Source organism: Gobio gobio (assembly GCF_949357685.1).
Source record: "Gobio gobio genome assembly, chromosome: 4".
In the NCBI taxonomy this organism is placed as follows: Eukaryota; Metazoa; Chordata; class Actinopteri; order Cypriniformes; family Gobionidae; genus Gobio; species Gobio gobio.
In genome coordinates, this window is record NC_137100.1 from 40,183,011 (window position 1) to 40,200,614 (window position 17,604).

Consider the following 17,604-nt stretch of genomic DNA (forward strand, 5'->3'; position numbering starts at 1 on the left):
TTTCTTAAATAATGGGTAGGCCTATATTCAAAACAAACCTGACCTGATAAACATGTCAATGTCCTCCTTTGTGAGGAATAGAATGGATCAAGATATTTCACTGAGAATCCAACTTATTTTAAGGTCATTCTATTTTAAATCAAACAAAATGACATGGAGGCTATATTTTATTGAATGTTATTAAATGGTGAATGGTGTTTTGTAGTATCAACCTTATTCAAATATTTTCTTATAAATGTTGATCCTTTCATGTTATTTATCTAGAGCAGGTTAATATGCGACTTTTATGGATACTTAGGCTATTAAAACACTTCTTAAGACATGCTGAGGTCTGTCGAGCTAAATAAGTGGCTACAAGTTAATATAATTACACAGTTAGAATATATAAGTGCTATTTGGGTGCTGATTGTTGGGCAGAGACATCGAATGAGATGTGGAATGCACTTGGACACCCAAAATTTTCTAGCACTGTTACTGTAGGCGGGGACTGATGCTTTATCAAGTCAAATCACGGCTCGCACCCTCTCCACATTCTCGACCTTCATCGGGTTCTGACCTCCACCCTCAAATGACGTCAGAAATCACAACAACTGATCGGACCAATGGTGTGCTGCATGCATACTTCTGGGGTCTGAAACACCAAGACGTCTCGGAGAGGAGTCAGAGTGGGTTGAACTTTTTCCAGATTAGTTATTTGAACAATGTGCAGTGTGAGATCGCTTTATGGATGTTTCGAAGTAATTTTTAAAGCGTTGGTTTATCGCAGGATTACTGCAATCAAGAGCAGCGAGAATAAAGAGTCGACGCGCATCAAGATGTTGCCGCGCGGTTTGCTCTCGCGGCAGTGAGCAAATGTGATTCATTCCAACCATTTGGAGTTTTGACCATGGATAGATTTCGATGCATGTTTCTGTGAATAGTGAAGTAACAAATATGAGCACACTTAACTAAAGTGGTCAACAAAACGCGGCTAGACGACGGCGGGCATGGAACAAGGAGAGTTGTTCGTCTCAATCTCTGGTAAGAAACATTATGGATTGTGGACAAACAAATGGAAACCCTTGACCCAATAAGTTAACTTTCAAGCTGTTGCATGTGGGCACATCAAGGAATGGCACAGTCTGGCAACCTTGCAGTCACTCTACGGCTGCAGATATTGATTTTGTCCATCGGCTGTGCGTTGATATGTTTTAGTCGTTTATCCACCGCATCACAGGCACACAGCCAGCGTTTGATATGCTGGCAGGCCATCATGAAGTGCCAAGCAGAACCGGAGTGTCACTACGCGTATACTCAGTATCTACACGCGTGCGGTCCGGTAATTAACGGCAATAGGAAGAAATGTCCTAGCCACTGCATTTCGTCCATAATTCAGCTCAACCTGACTGTGAACGGCCCGGCACTGGAGGACTGCGAGTGCTCCTCGGACACTTTATGCAAGATGACCAAGCGAGCCATCGAGCCCTGTATGCCCAGAACCAGCCACATGGGCTGCACCGAAGCCCGTAAGCAGTGCGAGAAGGATCCCGAGTGCAGCACCGCCATGCGAGACTATCTGTATCACTGCAGGAAACTGTTCGGAGGAGAGCGCTGTTCGGACGACTGCCGGCGGGTCATCACGAACATGCGCTCCATTCCCAAAGCCCAGCTTCTGGACACTTGCGTGTGCGACGGCACAGAGAGGACCATATGCGAGTATGTCAAAGTCAGCATGAAAAACTTCTGCTTTAACGACAGATATGGCGGTAGTGGCTTTTCAGATACTGAGGACGACTCGGAGGACGACTACGAGACGGATTATGAGGACGAAGAGAGTGATGCCTGGGATTTAAGAGCACAAAAGTGTTCGATTGTGGTGTCCACCATTTTGACACTTTTTTCTTTTCTTTTGTTATATTAAGAAAAGTTATGTTTACAGAGTTCAGTTGTGCATGTTTGGCCTTGGTGGAAATGGGACAAGTTCTAACCCCCCTAAAGCAGAACTTGCACCCTCCCTCATATGGAAGTCAAAACAAAATGTTTGTGTTGGGGTATATAGGCTACAAATAACTTTAGGCTACGTGTAACAGTTTTCCACGTTTCAGTGTCTGCAAAAGTAAAACTATGTTATCAAGACACTTTCAAAGTTAATTTTTCAAGGTCTCTATGGTCTGGTGCGAGGACACATGAATTGGGGCCCAGCAACCGAAATGAAATCGCACCCATGGTTTCCCCTCGATTAGCCAATTACTAATCACTTTATTGTTGGTGACACACAAAAATGTGTTTTGTTTAAAATGTCTATCTTTTTGGCGGTGGCACCATGAGACATTTGCATGGGATGAATCTCACATCGAAAAATGTTACTGACAGAAAAGTAGCACGCATGAAAGTGACCGAATCATTTGCACATTGTATTTGACCCTATATTTGCAATCGCTTAAGTGCTTTGTACAGTTATACAAGAGAAACAGACCAATGGTTAAGAAAATGGTGGAAGAAAACCCAGAATCCCATAGTTGAAGGTAGTTCCAAAACCTAGTTGATCTGCCAAAATTTGCACACCATGAAAAGGATTAAGTTGTTTTTGATGTCAAGACAATATGATGGAAATATGTGCTCCACTATATATTAAGTTATTATGAACTATTGTGGAAACTTCTGTTCAAAGAGATAAAAAATAAATAAATAATGGAAGTTTATTTTTTTATGAAAGATGGTCAGTGTAAATTGTAGGCGAACAACTTGGTTATTGTAAATGTGTATGTTTTTGTATCATATAATTGTGTGAATAATGTTGATAAATAATACCATGTAATACGGTTTATAATGTTCATAAAAATTGGCTCCAAATTATTACAAAACCATTTGACCTTTTGTGTGGTTATTTCACTATACAAACCAAAACAAATGGTGTACATTTGTTAAGCTCAAATAACTTACTACATAATAACAACTACATTTGAATGATCTACGGCATGTCCACCATGCAGATCTATTGTCAAGTAAGGTATGTTTTTACTTTCTACTGTACAGTAAGCAGATTAAATTTTAGCTTACCATATGCTAATATACTATCAAGTGAGCATTAAGTAATTCATTTAGTCAATAATGGTCTTGGGCTGTCATCAAACAAGCTTCAATTTCCACCTGACACCCACTGCAGTTTATAAATGTTACCAAAGTAATCTGCTAGTCAAACATTTTGGCTCTGTCTGTTCCTGCACTTGACCTTGTAAACATAAATGTTTACAGAGGGAGTTAGTCTAAGTTCCCAGAGACTCTCAACATCTAAGGAAACAAATGAGGTTGTCTTTAAACGGGATCAGAGTTGAACATGAGCCAAGTAAGGCCTTGACTGGCTTATTTGTTCAGAGCTTGAGTGTTTATTTAAAGTCTTCACTCAGGCTGATGAGGAAAAAAGTGGTGTTCGCGTGAATGAAGCCTCAAGTAGCCATCACAAACGTACTCAGTCTGCTACTGTGTGAGTGTGTGTGTGTGTGTGTTTAAGTGGGCTTGTCATTGCTCAAAAGAGTTTGCTTCTCAGTGTGAGTAGCACTTATAGTACAAATCTCCTCTTGGATTCCATATGCCTCTTTGTTCTGTGAAGTTTGATATAGTTAACATTCCAAATACAAAAGAAAGGCATTATCCCCTAAAATAGCATAGAATTTGCCCTTCCCCCAACACCTTAAAAATATCATACTCTCACAGAAATGAATCATTGGAAAAATAGTGATTTCTAGAGACCCAAGATGGTAGCTGTGGCGCTTCATTTCGAGGCAGATGCGGGACAAGGCTCCCCAGTCTTAATGAATGAAGGAGAAGTCGAGTGGCACTTATGTCATGCTAATACTAAACACACAATAGAGGCAGTACACAATGACCAGGCACTTCATTCTGTCTTCTAGCTGACACCTCTAGAAAGAGCAGATTGAACATTCTTGAGAGAGCAGAAGGAGGAGATAGTACAATGTAAATTATGTTAATCTGGCTCAAATGAAGAAGTGGAGGAGGTTACTTTTTAAAAACTATACTGGTGTCCCAAATGATACACTATGCGCTTATACACTATGCATGTACTCAACCTTGTAGTGTATGAATATTGTACTGTTATTTTGTCATTGAATGTCAGTGTCTGATTGCCCCCCCCGTACATGAAGCGTCCAACATTCCACACTTTGTTTTTTCGGTTAATTGAGTGCATTATCCGTATATTTTAAGTGCACTTTTTCTATTTGGAATTTTCATTATGAACACACTACTCACACTATATTTCAAGTCAAGTCAACTTTATTTATATAGCGCTTTTAACAATGTAGATTGTTCCAAAGCAGCTTTACAGTGTTAAACAGGAAAATAATGCAGCATAATTTTATTCAGCTGTATAGCCATTCTGGAAAAAAACGCTGATGTCATCAATTCATTTCAATTATCATACAGTGACAGTGTGGGCTTTAGATCAATAATTAGATCAGTAATTTAGTTTAAATGGTTAATTTAGTTTATTAATTAGATTTATTTCGATGTTTAGTTGAAAAATTTAGTGTCCCCAACTGAGCACGCCAAGCCAGAGGCAACAGTGGCAAGGAAACCAAAACCCCATTAGGTGACCTAATGGAGAAAAATAAACCTTGGGAGAAACCAGGCTCAGTCGGGGTGCCAGTTCTCCTCTGGCCAATTAACAAACAGCGTATTATATTATTATTATTATTCTGGCAGCTTTACTGCTCAGAGGTCATAATAGATCAGAATATTCAAGGGACCGGGGGCAACATGCTGGAGACGGGTTTATTGAGAATGATGTTGATTAAATAATTATTAAAGTGCAACATTCGAATGATCGGAGGCAACACGCTGGAGACGGGTTTATTGAGGATGACATATCGGTTTAAGTATTATTTAATTGTAATTTTCGAACAATCGGAGTCAACACGCCAGAGACGGGTTTATTGAGATGCCGTGTCGATGAGGCAGTTGCAGGGGGAGTCTAATCACGGTCTCTGCAGACACTTAGGGGTCCTGTGTTGGTCTTCTCCGGGCGCAGGTCCACCATCTGAACTGGATACGGCCCGGATCCAGCTGACTGCAGTAAACCTCGGGATAAAACAGAGAGACTATCATTAGCGTAGATGCCATTCTTCTGATGATGTAACGAGTAATGGGAAGTGTTCCCGGTTCCGGCTGACCTAGTTAATGCAGCCTAACAATCATTTCATTGAAAAAGTGATTTTATGTGTATGCCACAGTAAAGAGATGTGTTTTTAGTCTCTTGTGTGTCTTGTGTGTCTTGTGAGATGAGTCTGCTTCCCGAACAATGTTAGGAAGACTGTTCCAGAGTTTCGGAGCTAAATAGGAAAAGGATCGACCGCCTGCAGTTGATTTGGATATTCTCGGTATGATCAACTGGCCAGAATTTTGAGACCGCAGTAGACGTGATGGAGTATAATATGTTAAGAGCTCACTCAAGTATTGGGGAGCTAAACCATTTAGTGCTTTGTAAGTAATAAGCAAGATTTTAAAATGTATGCAATGTTTAATAGGCAGCCAGTGCAGTGTTGACAGAACTGGGCTAATATGGTCATACTTCCTGGTTCTAGTAAGAACTTTAGCTGCTGCGTTTTGGACCAGCTGGAGTTTATTTATTAAGCGAGCAGGGCAACCACCCAGCAGAGCATTACAATAATCTAGCCTTGAGGTCATGAACGCATGAACTAACTGTTCAGCATTTTGCATTGAGAGCATGTGCCGTAATTTAGATATATTTTTAAGATGGTAGAAAGCAGTTTTACAGATGCTAGATACGTGGCTTTCAAACGAAAGATTGGTATCAAAGAGCACACCCAGGTTCCTCACTGACGACAAGGACTTGACAGAGCAGCCATCAAGTGTTAGACAGTATTCTAGGTTACTACTTGTGGAGCTTTTTTGTCCAATAATTAAAAATTCAGTTTTTTCTGAATTGAGTTGCAGGAAATTACCGGTCATCCAATGTTTTATATCAGCTATGCATTCCGTTAATCTTGTGAGTTGGTAAGTTTCTTCAGGGCGTGAAGAAATATAGAGCTGAGTATCGTCAGCATAACAATGAAAACTAACGCCATGCTTCCTAATGATATCTCCCAGTGGTAGCATGTACAGGGTGAAGAGTAGCGGTGAATATTTAAATTTTTTTTATAGAATAGTGCAAAAGTACGTGATTTGGGACACACCTTATATTATTTAATATTTGTATACACTTTATGTGTGTTCATAAATGTTTGCAATACAACTAGAAAAAAGTAAAAATGTAAATATATTTTTGAGAGAGTAAATATTTTGCATAAATAAACAGTATAAATATATTTTAGTTTCTCTTACAACAATTAAGCAACAATTACATGTATAAAGTTGTAGAAAAGTTACATTTTTTATTTCTCCTTTTAGTGTTTTTTAACTGGATATTTGGCTATTCTTTTCTGCAGGTTTCATGTTGGAAGTTTTTCCAAAGGCTGCATACTGCCTAACTAAACTTTTCTGCTTGTTTTCTCTCAGAAGTAACAAGGTGAGGTGAACTGACTATTATCCCCGTCAGGTGAAGGGCCCCATGGGACTTAGTAAAAGGGGAGCCGTTTCTCAGATCAGACATGCTGTGTTGAACCTGTCACATTCAGTTTTTCTTGAGAACAGGCCCCTTTAAAACTGACAACACTGCAGTTAATCCAGTTATGTCCACTGATTTGAGTGTGAGAAAAGTCAAAGAAAACGTTACCTATTTCTTTCAAAGTCTTAAAAGTTGTTGTGTATCTTGTGTCAGCATGGTGTATAGCTGGATTTTGCATTGATGCAAGATTCATCATGCGATAAAATTCACAACCCTCCATTCAACTGAAAACTGTTAATCTACATCATGGTTCTACGTAAGAAATTAGACAAGGAGCAGTTTCTCTCTGTGGAAACTTTTCCCATTGCACATTTAATCTGTTGAGTGGGGCATATACATAAAAAAACATTTTGAGCGGGTGAGGTTCAGATGTCAGTGGATGGGAAGAGGGGGTTGGTTTTTAAGAGGTTCTTAAAAGAAGGAATTTGGGGGAAGGGCAAGCAGTAAAGGACCTTTTCTGAATGACCCTACAGAGGACCCCTCCACACCATCAGCATACTTTAGTCTGAAATAGTGAGCTGGACTGCATGAGTGCATATGACTTGGTTGCGCTTCTATGTCCATTTTTTCTTCCATCAAGGGGATGAAGAGCAGTGAAAAGAGAGAGAGAAGAGAAACAAAACTGTGCTGACATGGGGCATAACTTAATTTTCACGCTGCCGAGACAGATGGGAAAGGTAATGTGGCGTGACGGCTCTTAGAAACTTCAATGGATGCCATGACCTCAGGGAAGTCAGAATCTGACTGCACTGGGAAATTAAATTTTTTCTTTGGTGGTGGAGGAGGTGGTTTGGGACACCTTTCAGCTCATTGCTTTGAGATATTTTCCAAGAACAAAAAATGGCTCTATCATGTTAGAATACTAAAAAAAGAAGTTTCATGGAATTTTACTATCGAACAATTCACCATATTTTGATGAAACATTTTGATGAATGTACATCTAATTGCTCTTTTCCTTTCCAATTGCCCGTGTGCACTTTTTTTTTTGTTCTTGGTTTGGAGTGTTGTTTTTAGATGGGGTCTCAGTCCAAATCCATTGGTGCCACAAGTTGACTCTTGAAGGGTATTGAAGCTGAAAGGAGCTTCTCAGAGGCTCAATAGGGAGTTAAGAGGGCTACTCTATTAACCTGACCTCTAGAGGCCCAAGATGAGTGAAAAGTGAGCCATCTACCTCAACATCACATCTATTTCTCATACATTCATTCCTTCTTTGTGTGGGCCAAAACACTAGTTCTCTCTCTCTCTCTCTCTCTCTCTCTCTCTCTCTCTCTCTCTCTCTCTCTCTCTCTCTCTCTCTCTCTCTCTCTCTCTCTCTCTCTCTCTCTCTCTCAGCATATTCATGTTCAAACAGATCAAAAACATGTTTTTAGTTTGATTATGTAGTTTTAGTTTGATTATATTTAGTTTGATATATATATATTCTACAATTAAACTAAAACATGTTTTGATCTGTTTTTGTTTATGTTGACATTAAACTAAAATACAATAGGCAAATCACACACAAAAATAAATAAATAATAGGAAATGGGGATGGTAATTGTGTGCGTCTTGTTCACAGAAATGCCAACTCTTAATTTCTCTCTGTCAGTAAATCAATGAATGATTCATGCAATGCAAACTATTTGGGCTGTACTGCCTATTTTGACCACAAGCCGGCAGTGTTGTCAAAAATGCGTGGAACCATACAACTTTATGAGAGTATCTGTAATTGAACCTGTTTATTTTCTTATTTTGTTCACAGCATTTTTAATATGTGATTCTTAGCAGTAGTCTTCGCTGGTTGTATCTCCTCTGCAGGTAACACCTCGCGTAATGCAGGTGCGCGTCCGTTGGCGACGCCCTCCGGAGCAGCGGGACCAGGAAGACCAGCAGCCCCAGTTCCCCAGCTGTTCAAAAGACGTGCCTAGAAATGTGTGAACAGAGACAGACAGAACGCTCAGCTCAAAGCAGCAGAAACAATGTTATGGAAGTTTTACAGGCCGTTGCACACAGAAACACACACCTGTTTTCACCATTTTCGTGTCAACGTTCTGACACGCGACACCTTCAGTCCCTGGTGAGCACATGCATTTACACTCCCCGTCTATCTGGATCACAGTGCCACCGTTCTGGCAGGGCTGGCACTTACACACGCTGTATTCGGCCACATAGTCATCGAGGGCTCTTTTGAGATTGTCCCGCCTCGGCTGAGCATCAGGAAAGTCCAAAGGGATCGCATTGTAGATGGGTTCAGGCTGGCAGAAAAATGAAAACAAATTGTGTTCCAATTACAGCAGTTAGTTACCACGCATGCACTGGCATTCAGTTGAAAACTGAAGGTGAAGTGTCTCACATCACTGTGAATGAGAACAGGTAGATCGGAGACGGTCTTTGCCCATTCCACATATTGCTTATAGTCTAGAATGCCATCTTTAGTGAGCTGAGACTTCATGGCTACTGCTGAGGCTGGACTGCCCCCTCTCACTGCGATCAGCACCTTGTCAATAACCCCCTTATTGTTGTTGTCATCTGGTGAACAATTTGTAAGCAAATTAATTTAAAAGGAAAGTTCACCAAAAATTAAAATGATGTCATCATTTGTTCACCCTCCTGCATTTAACACAGAAGAAGATTATTTTGTTGTACAAAACAACACTGGATCCCACTGATTTTTATTTGAATGGACAACAACAAAAAATCTAATTTTTTTTTGTGTTCATTTTTAGTGAACTATTCCTTTAATATCTTACTATTAAAATGAATGTATGCACAAACACACCTGTGGGTTTTTTTGTTAGACTATCACATTTGCTTGGTTTTAAATGTCCTCCTCCGTCTACAACTCCAATCTGCAATGTGGCTCGAAGTCCAACCTCGAAACAGTCCTTGACCGTGGATTCACTGACCTCTGTAGTTAGATAAAGTTGAACCATCAAATAAAGTAAAGTCATCCTTTAATGAGGCTTTCAGTCTGAAAAATTAACGCCTTTATATTACTGAGTGTCATTTAAATGCCATTTACAGTATATATTCTAATATCTTTTGGAATTGCAATAACATTGTGATGTTGCACCCAAGGTCTCCAGGCTTTTAAAAAAAACTTGAAATGTGATTTTAAACTCACCTTTTAGTTTGCGGATATCCTCATTCATTATGTAAACAAGTTCATATTCTCCACCGGACTTTCCGTTCTTGGTGAAGTGTGTTCCGTAGTCCTCCAAGAAAGCAAAATACTGTCCCTTCTCATATGTAAGTGGCAAGGCATCCACATCATCCAAGAAAGTTGAGGATACCTCCAGCCCTCGCTGTCTCATCCTGTAGGTGGCCAGCTCCACTCTGCCTTTCACTCTCAAGAAGGTCTTTCTCTGAAAGAGAACACAGTAGTAGAAGCAACACAGATGTTGCAGATTTGAGAAGGTACTCTTTATTATTTCTTTTCATACCCTACATAAACAAACAACATATTTATTGTGTATATTTTTTGTGTCTTTGTTCAGTTTTGAATTTCAGTCTGTTCTACATGAACATGGTGGTTTATGAGCCTGAAGATGTGAATTACAATAAATAAACGGGTGCAAACTAATTGTAAGTAATTGCTCAAGAAAGCAATAAAACGAATAAACCTGAATCTCACTCACCTTGGTCGTTGTGATTTCTGACAGCTGTTTGATGATATTTTTTCTTTCGAGCTTAGTGTCAACTCCTCCTGTTATACTCAAACCTGTGCCAAGAGCAGCATTTTGCCCCCCACCTGGCACGGCAGCCTCACTGCCGTCACCAGGACCTTCAGCTTCACCACCCACAACAGGACCTCCAGCATCCTCACTGGGACTAGCAGCTTCACCACCCTCACCGGGGCTGGCAACATCTCCACCCTCACCGGGGCTGGCAACATCTCCACCCTCACCGGGGCTGGCAACATCTCCACCCTCACCAGGGCTGGCAACATCTCCACCAGCACCTCCAGTGTTACCGCCTGCACCAGCACTGGAGGGCTCAGTAGGTGAAAACTTAAAGCTTAAGCCAAATTCAAAAGAGTTGGAGGATTCAGTAGTTATCTCTTTTATTACAGAGTGAATGTCCTCATGCAACACTTTGGAGCTGCTTTCTTCCACTTTTGTCTGAAGATAAAAAAAACATTGGTGAAGACTAAAAATTGTGTTTGTAAGGTGTGTGTCTTTGCCAGAATTAAAGTGCTTTTAACCTTTTATTGTCCGTTTGTTTGTCTTGCAGTTATTTTTAGGAGATTTACAGTTTGTTTATTTCAGTTTTTCTCTCTAATACTCAAAACCTTTGTAAAACAACAGTTGACAACATGCATACAGTAAACTGAGTGACCCACCTCATAGCTGAGAACTCCAACGTTCCAGGGTAATCTGTTATATTCCAATGTATATGGATTTCTGATCCGGTTACATTGGCCATTATTTAATCTGTTATTAAAGGGATTCATTCGAGGTCCAGATCCCAGAATATTTATTCTGTTTAGAGGAGAATTAAACATCTTTAGAATATGTACAGAAGTTGTGTATGCCAAAGTGTATTAATAATTGCAATATTTGTGTTCTATTCTATTTTATAATCGATTTTTTAAATAATTGCCTACAAAAATGACAGGCTTGACATTAGTTAATGCAAAACCTTAAAACATGAAATAGCACAGTGTACTTTAACAGCATATTTTAATCCTAGTAATGTTAATTTGTTACATAGACTACTGCTCAAAAGTTTGGGGTTGTTCTCTTTTTTATTATTTAGTAAAAATATTAAATATTGTAAAATATTATTACCATTTAAAATAACTGTTTACTATCTGAAAATATTTTAAAATGAAATTTAAATCATGATAACTCTCAAAATAGGCTTAGTATGGTAATGGATATGACAATGTTAATGTATTTGGTCTTGGTGGACTAGATCTGCTATGCTGCTGCTGCTGCAGCAGAGCAATTATGGAATCATTTCTAATAGATACACAGACACGCTGCTGCGAGCATGTAAGATATGCTGCTGCTGCATAAATAAACATACATAAAAGTGCATTTACGCCATGCAGTAATTATGAGATTTCATATTTATATATACATACATGTACATATTCCTGTGATTATAAAGCTACATTTTAAAGGGGTCATGAACTGCATTGTTTTATAATGTTTCCTGGTGTGCACTTAAAATGTTAGTATGATTTTTATATCAAAAATCGTCATAATTTAGGAATAAATGACATTTTTCCTACCCTGGTTTTAGCCCTCTGATTTTAACACTGTTTTAAGGGGCGGGTCTGCTGTTAGACTGCAATGTAAAAGTCCATGCTGTGATTGGCTAACATCTTTGCATATGAAATAGCTAAGTATTACACGTAGAACTCTCTCAAAAACATTTAGCACGTTTTTACAATTACTGCTCTAAAGGTTAACTAATCAATTTCAGTAACTCAGAAACTAACTTCAGTAACTGATAAACTCGTGCTGTTTGATTGACAGCTCCAGCGATTGGAAAGGGAGTGTTCTTTGATCGCTTTCTATATATAATTTAATCACAGTTTAAATGACAGATTATTTTCATCCTGCTAACAGAAACAATGTTAAATTGACCGTTTAGTCACCGGTTTGAAATCACATCAGAAATCACTGGTCACAGATCAGGCATTAAAATTAACACGGTCACTTATGTAGTGGCATTACTGTCGAGTCCATATCGTAAAAGTCTGTTTTTTTTAAAGCCTGCGCCGAAATTGCGACTGATTTACCAAAAGAATCCACTGTGAAATGTACCGAATACAAATAAATAAGGCTCAACGGAGAGTATAATAACCACATTCCTAGCATTAGTATCCTTTGGATGGTAATGTTATTTTTATTCTAGTGATCCTGTATCGCTCTTCTATCCTCGTCATCTCACTAACACACCAGTCAGTGGGGCCAAAGTTGCAACGATGAAATAGGCATTGATTGTCTTCTGCAGTGGTGGTCTTTGACCTATTTATTACGATAGGCACATTCCACAATGAGTCGTAATCTGGGCTTGGTTACAATAAAAGCTGTTTTTGGACTAACAAGGACGTTTTCAGTTCTGAAACTTACAGGACATTCTTATAATATGATTACCTCTTATATGCCAAATGCTAGGAAAAATTTCTTTCTCAGTTCATGACCCCTTTAACCAGACTGCAGATTTCAGTGTCACATGATCCTTCAGAAATCATTCTAATATGCTGATTTGGTGCTCAAGAAACATTTTGTATTATTATCATTTTTTCAGGACACTTTGATGAAAATGATAAAATACAGCATTTATTGGAAATAGAAATCTTTTGTAACATTCTAAATGCCTTTACATTCACTTTTGATAAATTTAATGCATTCTTGCTGAATAAAAGTTTTAATTTCTTTAAAACAAATCTACTGTCCTCAGACTTTTGAATGGATGTGTACATTATTAATATACAAATATAGAAAGTTACAAAAGGCTCTGACCCGTATCCAGCTTGGATGGCTAGGTCAGACTCAAATACAGCTGTTTTGCCGCAAGGTGTCCTGATGACGGGACACTCGTCTTCATCAGACGTATCTGACTCTCCACAGTCATTATCTCCATTACACTTTAGATTTTTGTTTATACATATTCCTGAGGGTAGAGTAATATATTTAATGCTGAATACTGCTTAGCAAATTCACCCTATAACTAAACACATACCGGCCAACTTTGCACAGACAAAATTATTCTGACCTGAAGCGCACTGCCATTGAGAGCTTTTACAGACTGGTGGAGGGTCCACCTGGCATTTGGTAGAAGGTTTACAGAGTCTCTTCTCTCCAATTGGGTTTATGCACCTAGAGCCTTTAAACTGCCCAAAGACCTCAATGCCCCTAGAGCGATGCTGTGTTACACAAGCACAGGTGAATGCAACACATTTCTTCAAAATATTAAATCAGAATGATTTCAGATGACAATTTGAACGACATTATACAGAGAAGAAGAGCTATTCCAGTACCATGGTGTTAGTGCACGGGTCACAGGATGCCCACTCGGACCAGGCACTCATTTTGCAGTCGATTGATGCAGGATCATTAATTTCCCTCACCTCCCGTCTGGACCCTCGCCTTTGAAAAAGACAAATAATGATCAGCTTTATAATAATAATAACTTACTATTCTAACTCCATCTTAGCGAATAACTTTGGTTCAACACTAAAAATAAACAGAAAGTTACAACTTTTTACACATCCAACAGTGTAGCATGCACTACAATGTTTCTGAAATTGTGCATACTTACATGTGGTCTGTTATGCTCTTTCCATTAGCCTGATAAAAAAGGCATATCGTTAAACATAAAGCAGCTAAAGTCTTCATGGTGAAGCTTTGGACAGCCATTTGAATGTGTGTAGAAATGTGTACACTAGTATTTAAGCGCTGATTCAATGTTAATAATTAACATCAAGCTTTTTAGAGTCGACGAGGTTTGGAAATGTGTGTCTCCAAATGTTTGTATATCACTGTGCTTTCCCAGATATCATGAGACGCCACAGCATTTACCGTAACTGTCTAATGTTAAGTTAAATATCTACACTCTAAGAAATGCTGGGTTAAAAACAACCCAAGTTGGGTTGAAAATGGACTAACCCAGCAATTGGGTTGTTTTAGCCCAGCGGTTGGGTTAAATGTTGGAAAAACAACCCAATCGCTGGGTTAAAACAACCCAATTGCTGAGTTAGTCCATTTTCAACCCAACTTGGGTTGTTTTTAACCCAGCATTTTTTTTAAAGTGTAATGTTATTTGACTAATGTATTTCAAGCTGTTTTTCCCTGCTTTTACCTGAATTTTTGTACATCATAGTGTTTACCAGTCCCAGAATTGCCCTCTCTCCCAGACACAGCCAAGGAGGCCATCCCTGAGCTGCAGACACCTCCCTGGCTCCCTGAGCTTCCCTGCTCCCTGAGCTGCCTGCGCCTCCCTGAGCTGCCAACGCCTTCGTGGCTCCCTGAGCTGCCGGTACTTCCCTGCTCCCTGAGCTGCCTGTGCCTCCCTGAGCTTCCGGCGCCTCCCTGGTCCCCTGAACTGCCAGCATCACCCTGGTCTCATTAGTTCGGCTGTTTGTGGTGTACTTAAGCCCTGTGTTCATTACAGTCTAAGTTGTCTGTCGTTGGTATTTTCTGGTTGTTCTTGTTTTTGGTATTCCTGAGAAACCTGAGCATTACTGTTTGATTTTTTTTTTAATCAATAAAGACTGCTGCACTAAGATCCAGTATCAGAGAGAGCCTTGATTTCACAAACATGTTGACATCTCAAACAAATACTATTGACATATCAGAAGTCCAAATGTTTTTACTGATTACAGGCTTTTGAAAATGTGTCTGTTTGTTTGGTGGATGTTTATAAATGTTAATCTTAATGCACAATCTCATATAAGGATCTGTGTGTGATGATATGAATTATTACTTCTATTTGACTTCTTTCATATAAATTATTTGATGGTGCACAGTGTGTAATATACACAGAGATGTTTATTTATGTAGATTTCCTATTTTCAAAGTGATCTCAGAAACCTGCATTTCATCTGTGCCAAGTCAGCTGCCTTCTCCACTCCAAATTCAACCATGTCACAAAACAATACAGCTCTGATGGTGCCTTTGTGCAGGGTCAAAGAGGAATGCTGGCCAGTCAAAGTGAACATAGATCCTGTCCTGTACACCACAGCTATGTGCTGAGAACACCACTTTTTAATGTTTCAGACGCTTCCCCTCGGCTCACTCAGGAAGGTGGAGGGGACTTGAACTGCACTCCTTTCCTCTTTTCCTGTTTTTGGGGCACCATTACTGTGAGATTAGTCCAAAAAAACAAAAACAAAAAACCCTTCACTCAGTTCTTCTGCACATCTGGGAGATGGTTGGTGAAGGGCTGTGTTTGCAACCTTAAAAAAACTACACTTAAACATCTAGATCGATAGAGACTGTACTTTGTCAGATAATCTGAAATTACAATATTCTTTTTTCAAAATCCTATTATTATTCAATGCTAGAAAGTGTTCTAAATAAATACACTATTATTATAATTATTTAATTAAAAAATATTTTAGATTAAGACTCTTTATATGCAAATAGCTTGTGAAAGCATTGTACTTAATTCATTTCATGAGGCAAACTATACATTCAGATAGCTGTCAAATTTTGGTAATTTCTCAGTTCTTATCCCTAGACAATGCAAAAACTCAAATCTGTAGGAAAAGCAGCCCTCTGTTCCCCCATGAAGGAAGCTGAGTAAGTGAAATCTTTGACGCATACCATTTCCAAATAGCAACTCTAGTGTACAACTCTTACAATTGCCGGCCATCAATTGTATATTGTACACAATCAATTCTTACAAATGATTACTGAGTGAAATGTGTGAGTGATATGCCCCATAACTAATCATTATTCCCCTTTAAAATATTTGTATGACAGTAATAAAAACAGAAAATTAAATGTCTTGTGGTTAATATATGGCACATTGAGCTAAAAGTCCATCAGTTGTCCATCAAGCCCATCAGAATCTGTTGCCCTGAGATAATGCCATTTCATATTTGTGTAGTTTTATTTCAATACATACAGTGGCAAGAAAAAGTATGAGAACTGCTTGCAGAATCTGTGAAAATGGGAATAATTTTAACTGTTTAACTGATGCTCCAGACGGAAACACAATCCATTAATGAATTTGAAAATCAAGGTAAATTGTACTTAATTTGTCTTCCGGGAAACATGTAAATATCTTCTGTTGCTTCTGAAGGGCAGTACTAAATAAAAAAAATTAATATTTAAACAAAATAAGAAAAATTTGGATATCTTCATCCTGTAAAAAGGTTTTCACCCCCTGGCTCTTAATACATTGTGTTTCCTTCTGGAGCATCAGTGAATGTTTGAACCTTTTTTAATAGTTGTGTTTGAGTCCCTCAATTTTCCTCAGTGTGAGAAGATGGATCTTAAAATCATACAGTCATTGCTGGGGGAGGGTTCAAATATGCAAAAGATGCTGGAAAATTGAAGAATGTGCAGGACCTGGAGGATTTTTCTGAAGAACATTGAGCAGTTTAACTGCTCAAGACAAACAAGGGAATCAAGAACAACCATCACAAAACAAAAAAACAGCCGTCGATCATCCAAGTAACGACACACAGCACTGAGAATCAATGGTTCATAAACTCGGGGTCATTTTAATAAATTCAGCTATTTTTTTGTCTTGTGGACTAAAATATCTTATTCAGGACAGTACTAAATAAAAAAATAACATGCATTTTGTATGATCCCTCTTATTTAGTTAAAATTATTCCCATTTTCACAGATTCTGCAAGCGGTTCACAGACTTTGTCTTGCCACTGTAAATACAAAAAAAGAAAGACATTTTGACCTTTATTAGTTTTCGCATCTCTGTACTACTTTCTTCCTATCCTTACTATCCCTCTGCTGACACTGCTGACATATAAGAGAGGGAATCGGGTAAAGAAAATGCTTGCCAAACTAAAGATGGAGAAGGGTTTCAATGAGATGTGAAAACGAATAAAGGTCCATTTCACATTTTTTATTTAATTTTACTAATAAAGTTATACAAATCATTAGCGTGAACTGACCCCCATTGGTTTCAATGTTTCACGCTAATTTGGACATGCACATCAAATAGACTTGTTTTACAAAACTTTAAGACTTTTCCCATAAATGTGTCATATATCACTAAAATGGGAGTATCTCAGCTTTAATGTAGTATGGCACATAGTCAGGAAAATTATGTTTCACATTTCTTGCAGTTTTAAAAAATAAGCTTGTTTTTAAATTTGGAATTTCTCAAAAACAGGATTTTCTGAGCCTGAAATTCAGCACATCTTTGACATGGTCTTACTCTAAATATGAAAGATATCAAGGTTATATGTTCACAGAATGTTCTTTACATTATGTAGGATGTTTTTACGTAGAAAACAGTGAATCACAAAAAAATGACAGGCGGGGTCACAATTATGTCAGCAATGTCAGCAG

The 17,604-nt window shown here is 38.6% G+C and overlaps 2 protein-coding genes across 2 annotated transcripts; one reads left to right on the plus strand and one right to left on the minus strand.

Annotated features, from left to right (window-relative positions):
- Positions 1-622: 622 nt before the first annotated feature.
- On the plus strand, positions 623-2,839 carry gas1b (growth arrest-specific 1b). The gene has a single exon (XM_079813717.1). It carries the CDS (start codon positions 1,094-1,096, stop codon positions 1,898-1,900), a length of 807 nt encoding a protein of 268 aa, XP_079669843.1. The 5' UTR covers positions 623-1,093; the 3' UTR covers positions 1,901-2,839.
- A 4,555-nt stretch (positions 2,840-7,394) lies between these two features.
- c9 (complement component 9) lies at positions 7,395-14,763 on the minus strand. Its single transcript, XM_079813897.1, has 11 exons — positions 13,880-14,763; positions 13,599-13,707; positions 13,334-13,484; positions 13,081-13,231; positions 10,944-11,082; positions 10,240-10,722; positions 9,726-9,966; positions 9,381-9,509; positions 8,955-9,130; positions 8,625-8,856; positions 7,395-8,525 (listed from the first exon to the last, which is right to left on the minus strand). The coding sequence occupies exons 1-11, from the start codon at positions 13,975-13,977 to the stop codon at positions 8,383-8,385; spliced, it is 2,052 nt and encodes a 683-aa protein (XP_079670023.1). The 5' UTR covers positions 13,978-14,763; the 3' UTR covers positions 7,395-8,382.
- Positions 14,764-17,604: the final 2,841 nt, after the last annotated feature.

Bases quoted from the DNA above. Each gene is read 5' to 3' on its own strand.
- gas1b (XM_079813717.1), top strand. From the start codon at position 1,094: ATGTGGGCACATCAAGGAATGGCACAGTCTGGCAACCTTGCAGTCACT.
- c9 (XM_079813897.1), bottom strand. From the start codon at position 13,977: ATGGCTGTCCAAAGCTTCACCATGAAGACTTTAGCTGCTTTATGTTTA. The intron at 10,723-10,943 runs GTGGGTCACTCA...TTTTATCTTCAG, and splicing joins TTGGAGTTCTCAGCTATGAG to ACAAAAGTGGAAGAAAGCAG. The intron at 9,967-10,239 runs GTGAGTGAGATT...GTTCTCTTTCAG, and splicing joins CAGAAATCACAACGACCAAG to AGAAAGACCTTCTTGAGAGT.